This window comes from Mus caroli, chromosome 8, assembly GCF_900094665.2.
Source record: "Mus caroli chromosome 8, CAROLI_EIJ_v1.1, whole genome shotgun sequence".
Lineage (NCBI taxonomy): Eukaryota > Metazoa > Chordata > Mammalia > Rodentia > Muridae > Mus > Mus caroli.
Window position 1 is genome coordinate 84,993,383 of NC_034577.1, and position 16,605 is coordinate 85,009,987.

General features: G+C 43.2%; 1 protein-coding gene across 1 annotated transcript in view; it reads right to left on the reverse strand.

The window, feature by feature from the left end:
• Window positions 1-3,878: 3,878 nt before the first annotated feature.
• Ces5a (carboxylesterase 5A) overlaps window positions 3,879-16,605 on the reverse strand; it is a 29,552-nt gene continuing 16,825 nt past the window's right edge. Inside the window, exons 9-13 of the mRNA XM_021170411.1 lie at window positions 15,806-15,874; window positions 12,995-13,142; window positions 7,224-7,373; window positions 4,476-4,548; window positions 3,879-4,397 (exon numbers count right to left, since the gene is read on the reverse strand). Of these exons, the coding sequence (XP_021026070.1) occupies window positions 4,169-4,397; window positions 4,476-4,548; window positions 7,224-7,373; window positions 12,995-13,142; window positions 15,806-15,874 (669 nt within the window). The 3' untranslated portion in view covers window positions 3,879-4,168. The remainder of the gene's footprint in view (window positions 4,398-4,475; window positions 4,549-7,223; window positions 7,374-12,994; window positions 13,143-15,805; window positions 15,875-16,605) is intronic.

The window sequence follows — 16,605 nt, forward strand, 5'->3', positions numbered from 1 at the left end:
GGGGAGGGGAGGGGAGGGGAGGGGAGGGGAGGAGCCACCATGTGCTTGCTGGGATTTGAACCCGGACCTTTGGAAGAGCAGTCGGTGCTCTTAACCACTGAGCCATTTCTTCAGCCCTTAAAAATATCTTGATTCCATAAATATTATTTTAAAATTAAATAATAATCATTCCCAAAATAGCTCATGAAACTACATCTGCAAATCTAGGAGTGAAAGCACATATTGATAATCCTAGCACCTAGGACGTAGGAGTACAGGGTCACTCAATTATGTATTGAGTTCAAGGCCAGACCAGGATACATGAAACATGTCTGAAGACACTCATTCTAGTCCAGGATTTAAAACAGACTTCTGAAGAGGAAGTATACATAGACCGAACATGGACTTGTGGATTCTTTTTTTTCTTTTTATTTTTCTTTTTTTTTTTTGGTTCTTAACATTCTGACCTTTAATACCGTTCCTCATGTTGTGATGATCCCCAAACTAAAATTATTTGGCTGATTCTGAATAGCTAATTTTGCTATTACATCATAATGTCATCTCTTAATGATGGACACCCATAGCCAGCTGAGTGCTACCTCGGCCTTGTGCTCATGTCCCTGATGGGCTGTGTAAGCATGGCACACTCCTTAGCTGGAGGACTTGAGTGAGCAACATAGGCGACGGGGGAAACTCCAATTTGTAAGCTGACTCCACCTTGAGTTTGTTGGTCCCCGGTTTGAACTGTGGTTAATAGAAATACCACCAACAAGTCCAAGAATAAACTGCCCTGGGCCAGAGCCAATCAGGGAAATAGAGGGAAAGTGCCTACCATTGCAAAGGTTACAGATAAATTGCTCATCACTGACCAAACCCTGTGCATCGAGATACCTCTTTGTGCCGGGCGGTGGTAGTGCACACCTTGAATCCCAGCACTCGGTCTACAGAGTGAGTCCCAGGACAGCCAGGGCTACACAGAGAAACCCTGTCTCAAAAAACCAAAAATAAAAAAAAATTTTAAAAAAAGTTAACTCTTTGCGAAATAAGGCAACTGACAGGCTGGAGACCCCTGCTCCCTGATCAAATTAATATAAAAACCCTGCCTAATTGAGGCTCAGGGCTCTCAGCACAAACTCTGAGGTCCAAGCTTAAGGGTGAAGAAAGTCTGAATTTGCATGCAGATTCATACTCCCAGGGGTCTTTGTGGACCCTAATATCTGGGCAGGCACAACAGGAGCACCCTTGCTCTTCCTAGCACAAGTGCTCTTTCCCCTTAGGGACTGCACTACAAACTGCGCTGAAGAGCCCTGAGCAGCTTTTAAGTGCTGTACAGTAAGGTGTGCTCGGGAGAAGAACAGGCCTTTATTCTGGAAAGGGGTGGTTGCCACTCAGTCCCCCAGTGAGACAGAGGCCTCCTGCACGTGCTGCCAGACGACAAGGTCCAGCAGAGTGTGCACACCTCGGGCTGCCTGGGCAGCAGCCTCTAGCACCTGCTCCAAGTGGTCTTCGTGCAGCCTCGAGTCCATCTCAAGCAGTGCGATCTGGCCGGAGGCCGGCAGCAGGGCCAGGGCGAGCTGCTTCCTCCACGTGGCGGACTTGTGGATTCTTAATCAAAGTGAGCATCAGATATCTGTGAACTGAAAATAAAGATGTCTGGGCCCCATGCAGGGAGCTTCTACTTCATTGTGCCTGGAGATTGGTCAGCCACTGGATATTAGAATATTCATCCAAATGACCCCTCTACAGCCCAAAGAGGGGAGTCACAAAAACAAACAAACAAACAAACAAAAAGACACCATGTGCTTGGTCCAGGGAGTAGCACTATTAGGAGACGTGACCTTATTGGAGTAGGTGTGGCCTTATTAGAGGAAGTATGTCACTTTGGGGTAGGCTTTGAGACCCTCCTCCTAGCTGCCTGGAAGCCAGTCTTCTCCTGTTTGCCTTTGGAACAAGATGTAGAACTCTCAGCTCCTCCATCACCATGCCTGCTATGGTGATAATGGGCTGAACCTCTGAAACTGTAAGCCAGCCCTGATTAAATGCTGTCCTTTATAAGAGTTGCCTTGGTCATGGTGTCTCTTCACTGCATCGGTAACCCTAAGATACACAAACTTTCATGTATATGTCAACTTCAAATCCACAACACATCAGATTGCATGTGAAGAGAAAGGGATAGGCCTCTATATCTGGGTGACTTGGAAATGTCACTAGAAAGGCACTTGCCAAAATTAGAACCCTACTTAAGGATGCTGGACATGGACAGTGTAAACGAAGAATGCAATATTGTTTTATGTAGTAGTAACATAATGCAGTGTGTTCACATGTGATGACACATGTGTGTGCATGTGGAAAACAAAGGACAGTATCAGGTGTCACCCTCCCTCAGGAATACAGCCCATGCCCTTTAAGACAGGGTCTCTCATGGACCTGGAGCTCACTGATGAGACTAGATTGGTTGGCCAGTGACCCAGGGATCCTTTAGTCTCCACTTCCCCAACATGACGATTAGGGGTGCTTACTATAACACCAAAAATTTGTACGTGGAGTCTGTTGCTCATACTTGGAAAACAAGCACTCTATCGACTCTATTGACTGCCCCAACCCTGTAACTTGTTTTGTTTTGTTTTAAATAAGTGCTTCTAGCCGATAGTTTTTCTAAACATTAAGATAAGAAAGAGTTCTCAACAACTGCAGAGGTCATGAAATTTTCCATTTCCCTTACTAATGGAGGGACCTCTTTCTAGAACCATAGAGAGATCCAGGTATCTCTGATCTACCTATTCCAAAACCACTTGAGCTAGAGACAGCCCACAGTGTTGGATGGTGCATTCAGAGAGTAAGTAGAGGCAGAGAGAGACTGGCTGTGGAAGAGCATGACAGCTTCCTGAATGATATCAGAGACAGTCTTGAGGAAGACCTGTCTCCCAACGTGTACCAAAGCTCTCCAAGGGTTCCCAGCACATGCGATCAGGACTCTGCTGACTCCAGAATTTGTTTTTATTTCCTAGAGAAGTTGAAATGACAGCTTTGAATACAGAGTTCCTCCAATAAAAATAGCCCACTACCAATTACATTTTTTTTTGGTATGGTCTGAAAATGTACTTCTGGGCAGTCCAAGCCAGTCTGTCAGTTGGAGATCTTTGAGCCAGATAAATCCACAGTTACTGTCATCACAGAAACTTGTTTGTACATAATGTATAATCCTAAAGCAGTCACAGCAAAAACAAGACACTGTGACCAGTTATCCAGGTACAGGAGGGATATAGGAGTAAGAGTGTCACCTTACTTTTTTCGAATGGTGACAAGAACACACACACACACACACACACACCTCTGCCAGGTGGCTAACTTGATTCTATCCTTTCTCTCTCGTAAATGTGAGTTCTCCAAAGGGAGCCTACAGCTTTGCTCTAAATCAAGTTCCCTCTCTTCTAAATCTTAACACACCTTGCCTTTCCTGAGGAGCACTCACTAAACGTACACCATAAGATCTTCAGAGATGTGGATCTTTCCTAAACCCCACTGTACCCCTTGGGGTCATACCTGGCATTTATGATGCACTTGGTGTAGCTTTGATGAACTGGGGAATCACCTTAAACCACATCATCGAACCCTCTTTTCTTCTTGTCCTTGGCCTGACCCTTGCTGTCTGGCTTTAGACCTCCACACCCCTGGACCTTGAATGATGTCGGAGCAGAACATTCCCAGCTGGTGCCTCTCCCCCACGCATCTCACTAAGACACAGCTCAAACCAAGAGGTGCCACAAGACGTGGCTCATACTAAAAGCTGCACTACCCTGGGGCTAAAGGACTCCTATTGTATCCGATAGCTGCATCCTGAGTGCTGGGGGGAGGGGATTTATGAGAACAAATTAAATTGTGTTCCCTGCATACATTTTGCATTCTGTTTTTATTTCATATGAGTAATGGGATCATTCTGTGACAAGTAATGGGCCAGCCCTCCTCCAGACTCATTGAGAAAATTTCATTACCTTCCAAGACAAATTGAATTTTTTCTTTTTTCGATGTTGAAAAGAATTTTACGAGGTTCATCCCTAAGCCCATAAAACACCAGCTAAAGCAGATTAGCACACAGAAATCCCCGGGAAAGCAGCTCAACTGGGAACAGGGATAATGGCTGAGGGAGAAACTTCGATATAAGAAAATCAGAACCAAATACTGATGACTTCTAAGAAGCAACGGAGAGGACAGGCGACAGTAGTGAAAGGAGGATTAAGGAGAACGTGGGACTGAGCAGCGCTTTGGAAGCAGACATGATCAGGGGGAGGGTGTCTGTCCAAAACTCCACCCTCCGGTCTTTCAGTCTCTGCCCAGTGCTGATGTTCACATCCAGCTCCAGGTACTGTTCATTCTTATCGTAGACTGGCCACAGAGGCAGGTCGGCACCATTAGGATCCCTGGAAGTGAGAGCAATCACCCAGTAAGATAGCCATCCTCAGACAACCAACTGCAGGGAGGCTGGCTGGCTCACTCACCCGCTCCTGGCAAAGTTAGCCCAGTATTTCATCATCTTCCTGCTTAGCAACTTCTCTTCCTCGGTGGCTCCCTCTGGAGGAGATGAACAGAAACAACTGCTTACCTGCTTCACAACGACCCCAAGACGCCTTCTACCGGCGAGCCCAGTCAGGCACCTCACAAGGAATCCTGGCTTCCATACAATGCAGGCTGACCACACCTTTCTCATTGGTCCTCTGCTCTACCCATTCCCATTTGGACTCAGAGCGTTCTCTCTCTCTCTCTCTCTCTCTCTCTCTCTCTCTCTCTCTCTCTCTCTCTCTCTTTCTGTGTGTGTGTGTGTGTGTGTGTGTGAGAGAGAGAGAGAGAGAGAGAGAGACTGTCTCTGTTTCTCTATATCTCTCTGTCTCAGTTTCTTTGACTCTGTCTCTGTGTGACTGTCTCTCTATGTCTCTGTTTCTTTTACTTTCTGTCTCTCTCAGTCTCTGTGTGTGTGTCTCTCTCTTCCTCCCTCTCTGTGTGTGTGACTGTCTCTGTCTCTCTAGGTCTGTCTGTCTGTCTGTCTCTCAGTTTCTTTGACTCTCTCTGTCTCTCTGTTTCTTTTACTCTCTGTCTCTGTATCTGTCTCTCTCATCCTCTCTCTCTCTCTCTCTCTCTCTCTCTCTCTCTCTCTCTCTCTCTCCAGCCATCCACTACTATCTGCTAAAGGTTGTTTCCAAGATGCCCCAGGACAATAATAAATTCCAAAGATATTACAGACTATCTATAAAACAATGTCATTTTACATATAGCATCTGCAACCCCTCCCCCTACACACACACACACTTAAATCACTTCTCCCTCACTTGCTATAACTCACACAGGACAGGTAAATCTCATCACTTCCCTGTAGAAACTTAGCTGCCAGCTCAAAGGCAAGCACTGGTATCAATGTTTTGGTTCCGTTTAGGAAGATGGGCACATGGCACAGGTAGACACACCTCTCTACGCATTGGTTCCTGCATGGGCACATGTTCTGCACCTTGTTCTTGTTGTGATCATAAAAAGAGAAAGAGCTATAAGAATATGTTCTGAGGGGGTGTGCGGGAAAGGGGGTGCCCATGCTGAGGCATCCCTTCCCCCTGAGGGACCAGACACACACCAGTATAGTATAGTATAGTATAGTATAGTATAGTATAGTATAGTATAGTATAGAGTTTATTTAGGGCATAGGTAAGGGAGTTAAGAGAGTAGTTGAGGCAGAGAAAGGCAGAGAGAAGGAGAGAGTAGAGAAGGAGAGACCAGCCAAGGCCATGTGGAGAGGGGGGCAAGGGAATGGGTTGTAAGGGGGCAAGAGGCAAGAGGAGAGACAAGATGTATGAGGGAGAGGAGGGGCCAAGCAGCCCCTTTTATAGTGGACCAAGTCTACCTGACTATTGCCAGGTAACTGTGGGGAGGAGCACACCTAGCTACTGCCAGGAACAGTGGGGGTGGAGTTTAGACTTTCCTGTGGGGGTGGAGTTTAGACAGAATACCAATAGTTCTCTCTGTAGAAGTTGGATCTGGAAATTTTATCTAAACTTCTACATTGTCAGCTGCTAATCTGCCAATTGTTTTTACAAACTTATAATATACTCAGTGTTCAAACATGTGTATGTGCAATTAATTGCCCATAAGTATAAAACGTAGCATGTGTATCCAACATTCCACTGGTATTTACATGGTATCTCATCTTTATTGGAGAAGGCAATTTTTTTGTGTATGTTTTTATGCTTTCGCACATGTGGATATAATTACCCAAAACTTCTGCACACAGAATTGCTAGGCTAAGGACTGTTCACACTGAAAATGTTGATGGTCTTCTTCTAACATATGAAATTGTCTGTTTCCCACACCTGCTAGAATAGACCAGCTAAAATGTACCAGTCTTACAAATCAGGATTGATTTAGGATAGAATGATTCACCAGCCAAGGGTAGCCTGCTGCTCTTCTGCCTTGTCTGAAATTGAACGGGCTGCCTACATTAAAGGCCACCCACATGTCTACTTTTCCATTCAAGTTCAAGTTTTTATTAGCTTGTTCTTGTCTTACAGACTTCATAGACTCTAGAGTTTAAGGAATTTACCTCCCCATCACTAAGGCTAATCATTGTTTCTAGCTTGGAGAGGCCTCTCTTCACCCGGAGTGTGAGGCCACGGCTGAGGAAAAGCATGTATTAAGTTCCCACTGTTTGCTTTATGGCAATCATTTAGCTTCATCCTTGAAAGACAACAACAAAAAACAAACAAAGAGAACAAACAGAAATAAAAACCACCTTGGGGGTAGCTCCATCACCATTATCTCTAAAATGAGGATGGATAGGTAAACAACATGACTAAACCACAATCCACGAATCTCAACGAAAGCTCTATCCTCTGTCAAAGGCTGAATTAAGGGCCTCCCTCCATTTCATGGTGTTTTAAACTAAATGTTTTAGCAATCCTCCTATGGGGGATTTGCTTGTAACTTTTCAGTATCTCCCTCCCCTCTCCCTCTTCCTCTCCTCTTCCACCCTCTGTGTGTGTGTGTGTGTGTGCACGCACACACACGCTTGTGTAACATGTATACACTTGTAAACCACTGAGCTGGTGATATCCCATCCGCTCAGCGCTCAGCTCTTACTGACTCTTGCACAGAGGGGTGGGGTGGGATGTGCAGGGCACTTTACATAAGCAGTTCAGGAATTGACTCTTCTCACAGCTTTTCACATTCCATGTTCCTTCGAGAAGAGCCCACAACCAGTTACTCACCAAACATGACCACGTCGCCCTTCAGGAAAGGGCCTCCAAAGACGAAGCGGATTTCATCCGTGTGGTCAGCCTTCACGAAGGCTGGCCTTGAGTTTTGAAAGCAATGGGGTCTGTGCTGAAACTCATAAAAATAGACAGGTCCACCAGAATCTGAAGAAAAAAAAAAAGACAAAAAACAAAAAAACATCAGGCAGGCATGGCCCTGCATCCCTACCTGTCAAGGCCAAATTTATAGACCCAGAGGTGTTCTAGCTCAGAGAGGTTACATAAACCAGCCTGCATGCCTGCCTGCCTACCTTCCTTTCTTTTTCTCCCCCTTTCTTCCTTATTTGAGGCTGAAATTCCCCTCTATAGCAGTCACCTTACCCCTAGTGACAAAGATGTGACAACCCTAAGCACAAGCTGAGAAGGAAAGTATTCTAAAAACACAAAAAAAACAAAAAATAAAAAAAAACTAAACAAACAAACAAACAAACTTTCTGTCATTCACCCTGGTTCAGATGATTGGAAGTATCCAGAATTTCCCTCTTTCCAAAACAGTCTACACATATGCAACCATCCCATCTCCTTCTACTAAGGATACACATCTACGTCACACAGACATACTTGAGCACACAGGCACTCACATGCAAAAACATGCACTTGCTCTCAAATTTTCCTCCAGTTGCTGGCTCACTTCTTGGCATCTCTTCCAACAAGACAGCATGATACATCTGCCTTATGCTTATTTCGTTCCCTCTCCTCATGTTTCTTTCTCAAATAGTCAAATGTACCTACTTCAAATGTAGAATTTGAGGAGCTTTTGTAAATCTATGCATAATCATTTACCACACAGAATATGTCCACTAACCCAACACACACACACATACACACACACACACAGAGAGAGAGAGAGAGAGAGAGAGAGAGAGAGAGAGAGAGAGAGAGAGAGAGACTTTCTTTAATTCCTGCTGCCTTGAATTTGGCAGTGGTTTCTAAGATACAACAAAAAAATATACAATTAACAAAGATAACATCAGTGAGGCAATATGCATCAACATTTAAAATCAGCTTCCTGCTATCCATCATCAACAGAGAAAGAAATCAACCTATAGCACATCTTGTAAATTATTGCCAATACTTGCAAATCATATCTCAAAAGGAGTTAGTTTGTACAAAGATTTATACAGAAGTCTGTACAATAGAAATATACAAAGAATTTCTAGAACAAAAAAATTCTCAATTAAAAGAAAATAAGAGCAAAGAAATTGCACAGACATTTTGCTAAGAAACATGAAAATGTTTGGAAAATATTCCACATTTTCTCTTACATGTGGTGTGTGTGTGTGTGTGTGTGTGTGTGTGTGTGTGTGTGTGTGCGTGTGCTTCTTTATAAACACACACATACATATGGAGGGATATCAAAAGAGAGAAAAGGTGAGGAGACAGGAGGCATAAGAGCAGTTGTTCCTTAGGAGGAAGGGAGCAAGCTACAGAATACGATAGGGCAGGGAGATGGATATGTGGGGGGAGAATCAATGATATTCATATATAGAAATCTCACCATGACATCCATTGTTTTGTGGGGTTTTTTGGTTGGGTTGGGTTGGTTTGGGTTGGGTTGGGTTGGGTTTGGTTTGGTTTGGTTTGGTTTGGTTTTGGGTTTCTCTGTGTATCCCTGGCTGTCCTGGAACTCACTCTGTAGGCCAGGCTGGCCTCGAACTCAGAAATCCACCTGCTTCTGCCTCCCAAGTGCTGGAATTAAAGGCACCACTGCTAGGCCAGTGGGTTTGGTTTGGTTTTGTTTTGTTTTGTTTTGTTCTGTTTTTAAAAAAAAAAAAAAAAAAACTTAATTTTAAAATGTCTGAAAGGCATATGGGAACATCCCGACCTTGTCTAACCATTGGAGAAACACATATCAACACCATAGTTGAACAACACTTCATTCAGGCATACATGTACATGATACTTATTCCTTCAGCAACTGCAGAAAGCAGGTGTTGGTGCAGCAGAGGGGCTGCTGTTCTCATGCTCAGTGGAGGGTAGCCATTGTGAGAGTAACACACAGTTCTTCCAAAGATAGAATGATTGTGAGGTCCAGGAATATGCATCTAAAAGAATGGGTAGCTCTAGACTCATGATAAAACAGCATTATTCACCATAATCAAAAGATAGATCCGCTCAAAGGACCATTGATGAGTGCATAAACAAACATGGTATATACAGGCAAAGAGTATTTCTCAGCCTGAGAAAGAAATTCTCATATGTGGTACTGAATAGATGGACCTTGAGGCATTATGTTAATAAGCTAGACAAAAATGACAAATATTGAATTTCATTTATAGGAAATATATAAAATGGTTAAAGTACTAAATGTTTGGTTGTACCTATTTTGACATAATATTTTAAGTATAAAAACTATATTGTTTGATTTTTTGGCATGTTTAAGTTTTCATATTTCTTCTTGTTGATTTCTGATTTCACACCACTGTGATCACAGTCCACCTTCTTGGATTCACTGAGATTTCGTCTATGGTCAAATGTGCAGTTTATCCTGTGTATTGCATGTACAAGAGAGAACTGGAGACTCTGATAGCTGTCAGATGAAATATTCTTAATGGCTGATTTATAGTTGTCTCATCTATTTCCCTCTTCATGCCTTGCATAAGTGCTCTGTCACTGGAAGTCAGATGTTAAGGTCTCCAACTATTATAATAAAACTGTTCCTTCAAGCATCTTCTGTCGCTTTCACTTCATATATTCTTTGGCTCTATCCTAAGGGGCATGTAGGTTCTTAACTGTGATGCCTTCTTGGTGTAGTTGTCCTTTTATAATGTCCTCCACTGTGTCTTGCCCTACTTCCTGTTCCAAAGTTGTTGAAAGTCTGGCATCCGAGAATGCCAACAACCCCCATAGAGGACAAACTTAGAGACCACCAAGAGACGCATGGTATCTAAAGCCAGAGATCAGTAAAGGCGCTTCAAGGACACAGGACGAGTTGGTACTTGTCATCTGCGAATCAGATTATCATAGGATCTATCAAATGAAACGATGGTGGTCAGAAAGCATGGGGAAGGCATATTCAAAGTGCTATGGCTGCTAACCAAGAATCAGCTATCTGGGTAAAACTGTCATTCGGAAAAGAAGAAGAAATTATGACATTTCCAGGTATACAGGATATAGCTAACAAACTTACCAGAGAAGGAAAGGGAGTCCTTTAAAGATTTTAAGCTGCGACGAAAGAATGCAGAAAGCATTTCAAATCCACATGAAAAGGCAAATAATACAGTAAAACTAAGTGTGTAAGTAAATGTGGAAGTCGCTCTTAACCCATTCTTGTTCACAACATCCCCTTACCTAAATGATTTTAAAGACAGTCTCGAAAAATAATTGTAAATCTGTTAAAAAGATATGACATAGAGAGATATAAATTCAGTCTTAATAACATAAAAGTTTTATGCTATCAAGGGTAAATTGATAATAACTTGAACTTGATTATTATAACTTGAGTTGTGAATTTCAATTTTCAACGTTCATTAGAAAATAACTAAAATTTCCCGGTTAAAAAAAGCAAGAGGTGGGTGAGAATGATGCCCTAGAAAATTCTATTGCAAAAGAAGGCAGTAATGGAGAAAAACAAAAAACAAACAAACAAAGCAAACTGCTGCAAGGGACATAGAAAACAAACAGCAAAATGGTAGAAGTTAGTCAGTCCTGCAGGACTCCTGGGCCCTGCTCATTTTCCTTTATTCTTTTCTCTTTCAGACTGCGTGTCTCAAATGGCACAGCTAAGTGCTTTGTTCTTTCTCTCATGTGCTCAGAGCGGTGACGGATCCCTGGAATAACTTGTTCATTTCAGCTAGTGTATCTTTCCACTACATTCAGTTTCTTCTCAGTATTAAGAAATAAATTCTATATCTGTATGGCCACTATTGAGTGATAATTTAGATTCATGGTTTTCTTTAGACATTTGAACATGTTTTAAAAGGTAAATTTTCGCTCAGGCGGTGGTGATACGGCAGTTGGCCTACCTGCCATTCCATATTTAAAATAATTGATTTAGAAGTTTTTGTTTGGTATTTGTCATGTTCGGAGTTCCTCAAAAAAATTGGTTTTCCTGTATGTAAGCAATAAGGTCTTGTTTCTTTGTCTACTTTAATTTAAAAAACAAAAACAACAACAGAAGTTCTGGTGTGGAAGTGATGGAATCTGATCCTACTAACTGCCTAGAATTTTGTTTGGGGGAGCTGCAGTTGTTGTTGTTGTTGTTGTTGTTGTTGTTGTTGTTGTTGTTGTTACTGATGCTCTACACTAACTTTATAAAGTGGTTACTGTGGCCTATTTTCTGTTACTTAGTGATCAGCTTATGACATAGTAAGCCAGCTGAGCTTTCCATAAATCTCTGGGACCAATGACACAAACAGAGCAGGGAAAGAAAAACAGGAGCTCACATCACAGTCCTTTCAGTTAGACTCCTTTGAGCGTGCGTGTGTGCTTATGTTTATGTGTGTGTGTGTGTGTGTGTGTGTGTGTGTGTGTGTGTGTGTGTGTGTGTGTGTGTGCTGAGATTAAAGGAATATGCTTTCCTTTTTAAAAATTTTTTCTTATTTTTGAAAATTTTATACATGTATATAATAAGACTATACCTGCCCTCTCTTTACCTCCCCCAACTTCATATATTTTAACTTTACAACCTACTAACTCAGTTAGTGCTGCCCATATGTGCCTGGGTGAGGTGACCCACTGAAACACGGGCAAACAACCAGTGTCCACATCTACAAAATTTATTCTCTCTACCCCAGCAACTGTCTCCTTAGCCTCTCAGTGAGGGGTAGGGCCTGCTCAATTATCCTAGTTCAAGGATAAGTCCTAAAATCAAGTGAATTGTATCTCCTTTAATTTTGTTACACTTGCTCAAGTTTGATTTGGCCATTCTGGTATTTTCATGTGAATTTTAGAATTAGTTTGTTAATCTCTTCAAAACTGTTACAAAAGAATTGAGGTTGTTTTGAACTGCATCTACAGATAACCCCCCTAACCCCACCCTCCCACCTCCCCTACCCTTCATCCCTCTCACCCCCTTCTGCATCCTTTGAACCATTTAAATTAGTCTTCCACTCTCTTATCGTTCAATTAAAGTCAGTGTCAAGGTCACCAGCTACTTCTGTGTAGTCAACTCAGCAGTCCTCACCTTGTCTGTCACTAAGAAACATAATGCAGCAGTGACCTCCAGGGCAACCTGGCCCATGGCCTCTGTCCCTCTCTGATGTCACTGCACTTATCACCATTGAGCACAGTCTACATTAATTTGTTTATTTCTTTTTTTCTGGTCTTTCTCACTAGAACAGTGGTAGGGTATTTATTCTGCTCGCTGCTGCCAAACTTCCAGGATAAAGAACAGAACCAAGTGCAAAGGAACTCACTGGTAAGCATTTGTTGCAAGAAAAACAGAGGTAAGGGGGAGATGAAGACGAGGAAGGGGGATAAAGGGAGAAGATTACCTTTGTATCTGTTCCCCAATGATTTTTCTTCCATCTTATTTTCCCCCTTCCCCTATAGCTAAGGTGTTTTGACATCCAGCTCCAGAGAGAGAAGTGAAGAAAGAAAAGGACTGAAACAGTAAGTAGTCTGTGTTCCTGAGCCACAAAGATGACTACAGTGTTCATCCATTGTGAACACACCAAAGATATCCTCACTGTGAAGGAGTCCAGGGATGGGTCCTCAGTAGGCAACATGGACCCCAGGACCTCCTGGCTCACTGTGTCCATGAAAGGTGATCTTCAGGGACTTACCTCTGTGATATCGAGCTGTGACCAGCCCGGGAACCACAAAGAACACATCTCCAAACAAGTCCAGTAAAGTGTCTCGGATGTCGGTCGGAGAATGCTTGCCATGGAAGTACTCTTTAGCCACAATGTACAAATGCTGGGTGGGGATATGCTGTGAAAAGAAAGGAATAAAGGAAAGAAGGAAGGGAGGGAGGGAGGGAGGGAGGGAGGGAGNAGGAAGGAAGGAAGGAAGGAAGGAAGGAAGGAAGGAAGGAAGGAAGGAAGGAAGGAAGGAAGGAAGGAAGGAAGGAAGAGGAAAAGTGAAGGGGAAGGAAAAGAAACAGAGAAAAAGAAAAAAGAAAAGTTCACGGTCCTAGGAAATCCAAGTCAACAATGGCCATCCTGTTAATGAAGCATTAGCCTGTGAAGGTCAAGTTGTAAATTTTCTCTACACATATCTCATTTCACCCACAAAGCAATCCTAGTATGCTTTAAGAATAACACCATAGATTTGGAAATTTAGACATGAAGAGAATAAATGGTTGGTCCAAACAAATAGAACCACGTTTCTTTCGAAAGTCTGTATTCAAACCCCATGCCCTGGGCTCCACACAATATACATTGGTGGCGCTCATGGCAAAATGAAAATCTGGGGTCTTGTGTCCCAAAGTTATTAAGAATTTCTGGGTGTGGACAGCAGAGCATCAAACAGAAACAGCCGGAAGTGATGTAGGACACACAGGCCACACATCCACAAAACTGTCCCTGCCCTGGGACAAGCTCTGCTTCTAAGCCATTCAGTGTCTTGTAGCCTCAGTCCCTTCATCTGTCCTTTTAAAAATTACATTTAAAAATTTTTTTAAATTCTAAGGACGGCATGAGAGGACAGGCAGAGCACATTGCCTGGCAGAGAGCTTGTCTTGGAGCTCTTGGTTCCTGATCACCACTGCTGAGCGCTTCCATTGGACAACTGAGTGTCTTCCTTGACCCAACTCCAGCTGCCTCCCAGTCTTCTAAACTCGTTCTTATCCTGAGCACCAGTGCCAGACTGTAGAAGGTCAACTTTTTGAGGATCCAAGGGTGAGTCACCATGGTGACTGTGTAAAGGGGTCCAATGATCTATGGAGTCCTTGGAAATTGACTTCGGCAGCCCAGCCTTGGGCACATTTCTGTGGAGTTTGGAGGTAAAGCTCCATAGGATACATCTGGGAGGGCAGCTGAGACTCACTCTTCAGGACTTCAGAAGGCTAAGGCTGCTTTAGTCAGGCTCATGACAAGAGAAGACTTCAGCAGTCAAGGCTCTGGTACAAAAACCTATTCACTTGGACTATGAGATGAACAGACCTTATGGGCCTGGAGGTGTCCAGAGTAGAGAGGCTGTCAGCCATCGAGAAGCCACCAGAAGACGGTCACAAGGTGGACTTACAGACTTCTGGAGAAAGGCCAGAGAACTGCTCATCATTTCTGAAGCAGTTCTTGCATGTTACCAAGTCTTTCTCAGAGAGGCTGCACCTCACTCTTCACTCTTGTGCCTGCCTTCCCAGAAAACCTACTTACGACCCCTGAGATTCAGCTCAAGATATTTTCAGCATTTGAAATGCCTCTCCTCTTCTCCAGTGTCCCTTTCCCCATGACCCAGACCAGTAGACGTCTCCTCCAAGGGGGCATCTACTATCCAGCTGGAGAGAACCCATTACTCAATGTATCTCTTGAATATTCTTCAATCTTCAGGCTCAGTTCACTCCATTGGATAATCAAGACTCACTACATATCCCTCTTCCCATTCCAGGGGCTAATGGATTCCCTGGCTCACCCAGGCAGGTCTCTCTGCAGATAGAAGAAACCTCCTTTGTTTCTTAGCACATCGATGAATTCAGACTCCATCTCTGGCATCCAACAGTCTCATGAGTCCTCCCTGGCTGCAGCCACTCCCACAGCTGATCTATCCATATTCTCCAGCTCCCAGTTGGTCCTGCTAGGTCCCATGTTCCACTCACTCGAGACTCCCTAAAACTATTTCTCCTTGCATGGAGCTATCCAGATCCCCCTGTGAACATCACAGGCCATGGTGCTCTGCTTCAATGTCACAGCCATGGTCATATCTGTCCACCTCACACCACATCTCATTGCAAGGGAAAGTGCTAGAGTGTTTGATCTCAGTAAATACATGTCCCATCAACTTTGGCAATGAACTTGGGCACTGAGATTATGCTAAATAAATGTCATGGAAAGGAAGATAACAGGAAGGAGCAGATAGGAAAGAAATAAATTGATCCCCACATCCTTAATGTTTAGAGTTAGACCTGATGCAGATGCTATGTTTGTTTCTAAAATGTGAAAAGTTAACACTGTTAATGTGGGAACTTAAAACAATACCTGATGGCCACATAGTAAATATAGAACTTTAGCACCTTGCATATTTCATAATTCATAACTTTTCAAATGATAGTCAGACAATTCAGTACATGTGCTGGTGTGTAACATTCTTGGGGGGAGAAAGTACCCCAAAAATCCACATTAATATGTCCCAGAAACAGATGAATAATGGCATAAATAAAGAAAATGAATGCTTAGAAGTGAAAAGGCCCAGGGGCCACAGCTCACCTTTGGCTAATATGAGGGTAAACAAAAGCTTTTGGGTTTTTAGAGCTCGTAGGACTTAAGAATTGTGGGAATAAGGGATTGTGAGCCAGCGATGAGTCTACTGAATTAATTCATCAATTAACAAGTCACTGTGGAATGTCTGTACTCTCAGCTCTATCCATGTGTGGAGGGCAGGGATTTTTAACCAAGTGAATGAATGACTGGAGAGTCACATCACCCACAGTGACTTACCAGCAAAGTATGTATCAAGGTGAGAGCAGTAGACTCATTGGAGCCGAGGAGAATCTTAGGAGTGTCTCTCTGTGGAGAGAAACAGGGTATCCTCTGTGAGCCATCTGAGCATCAAAAAGTGAAACAGGACCAGGACATGCAATGTTTTCCAGTGGAGACTGAAAAGATAAGAGCCCTCTCAGCCCCAGGTAGCCGTGCATAGTAGCAGCTTCAGTTGGTCAAAAGTGTCTTATTGAAGGAAGCCATTCCCTATAAGACCTGTGGCCTTGTGTAGCTCCAGTGGTTATGGGCTAACAGCTGGATTAAACTCGTATGTTGAAATGCTGAACACCCCTCCCCAATTCCCATACATCAGAGCATATCAGTATTTTGTATTTAAAGCAGTGATGCTATTTCAGTAAGGCCACTAAAGGCACCCAGATACACAGATACTAGAATCCAAGCATAAAGACACACTACACTGAACCCAGTAAGGAAGTGACCATCCACAAGTCAGAAAGAATCCAAACTTGTAACAGCTTGGTCTCAGGCATGGAGGACTTCAAAACTGAGAGAAGATGCACTTCCATGGTTTAAGACATAAGACTCACTTTGTTATACTGATCTAAACTGATACACACTTAACTTTGACCCCAGATTCACAGAGAAGCCAGTGGCATGTTACTCTCCTTCCAAAACCTTTTCAGTCATGATCGGTAAAGAAGCCAGCATTAGAGTGGTAAGACTGGGGGGTCAAGGACCTTTCGGGGGGCTTGGATGAGGGCTGTGGTGAGTCTGCAAATAATTCCTCATGTCTCAGA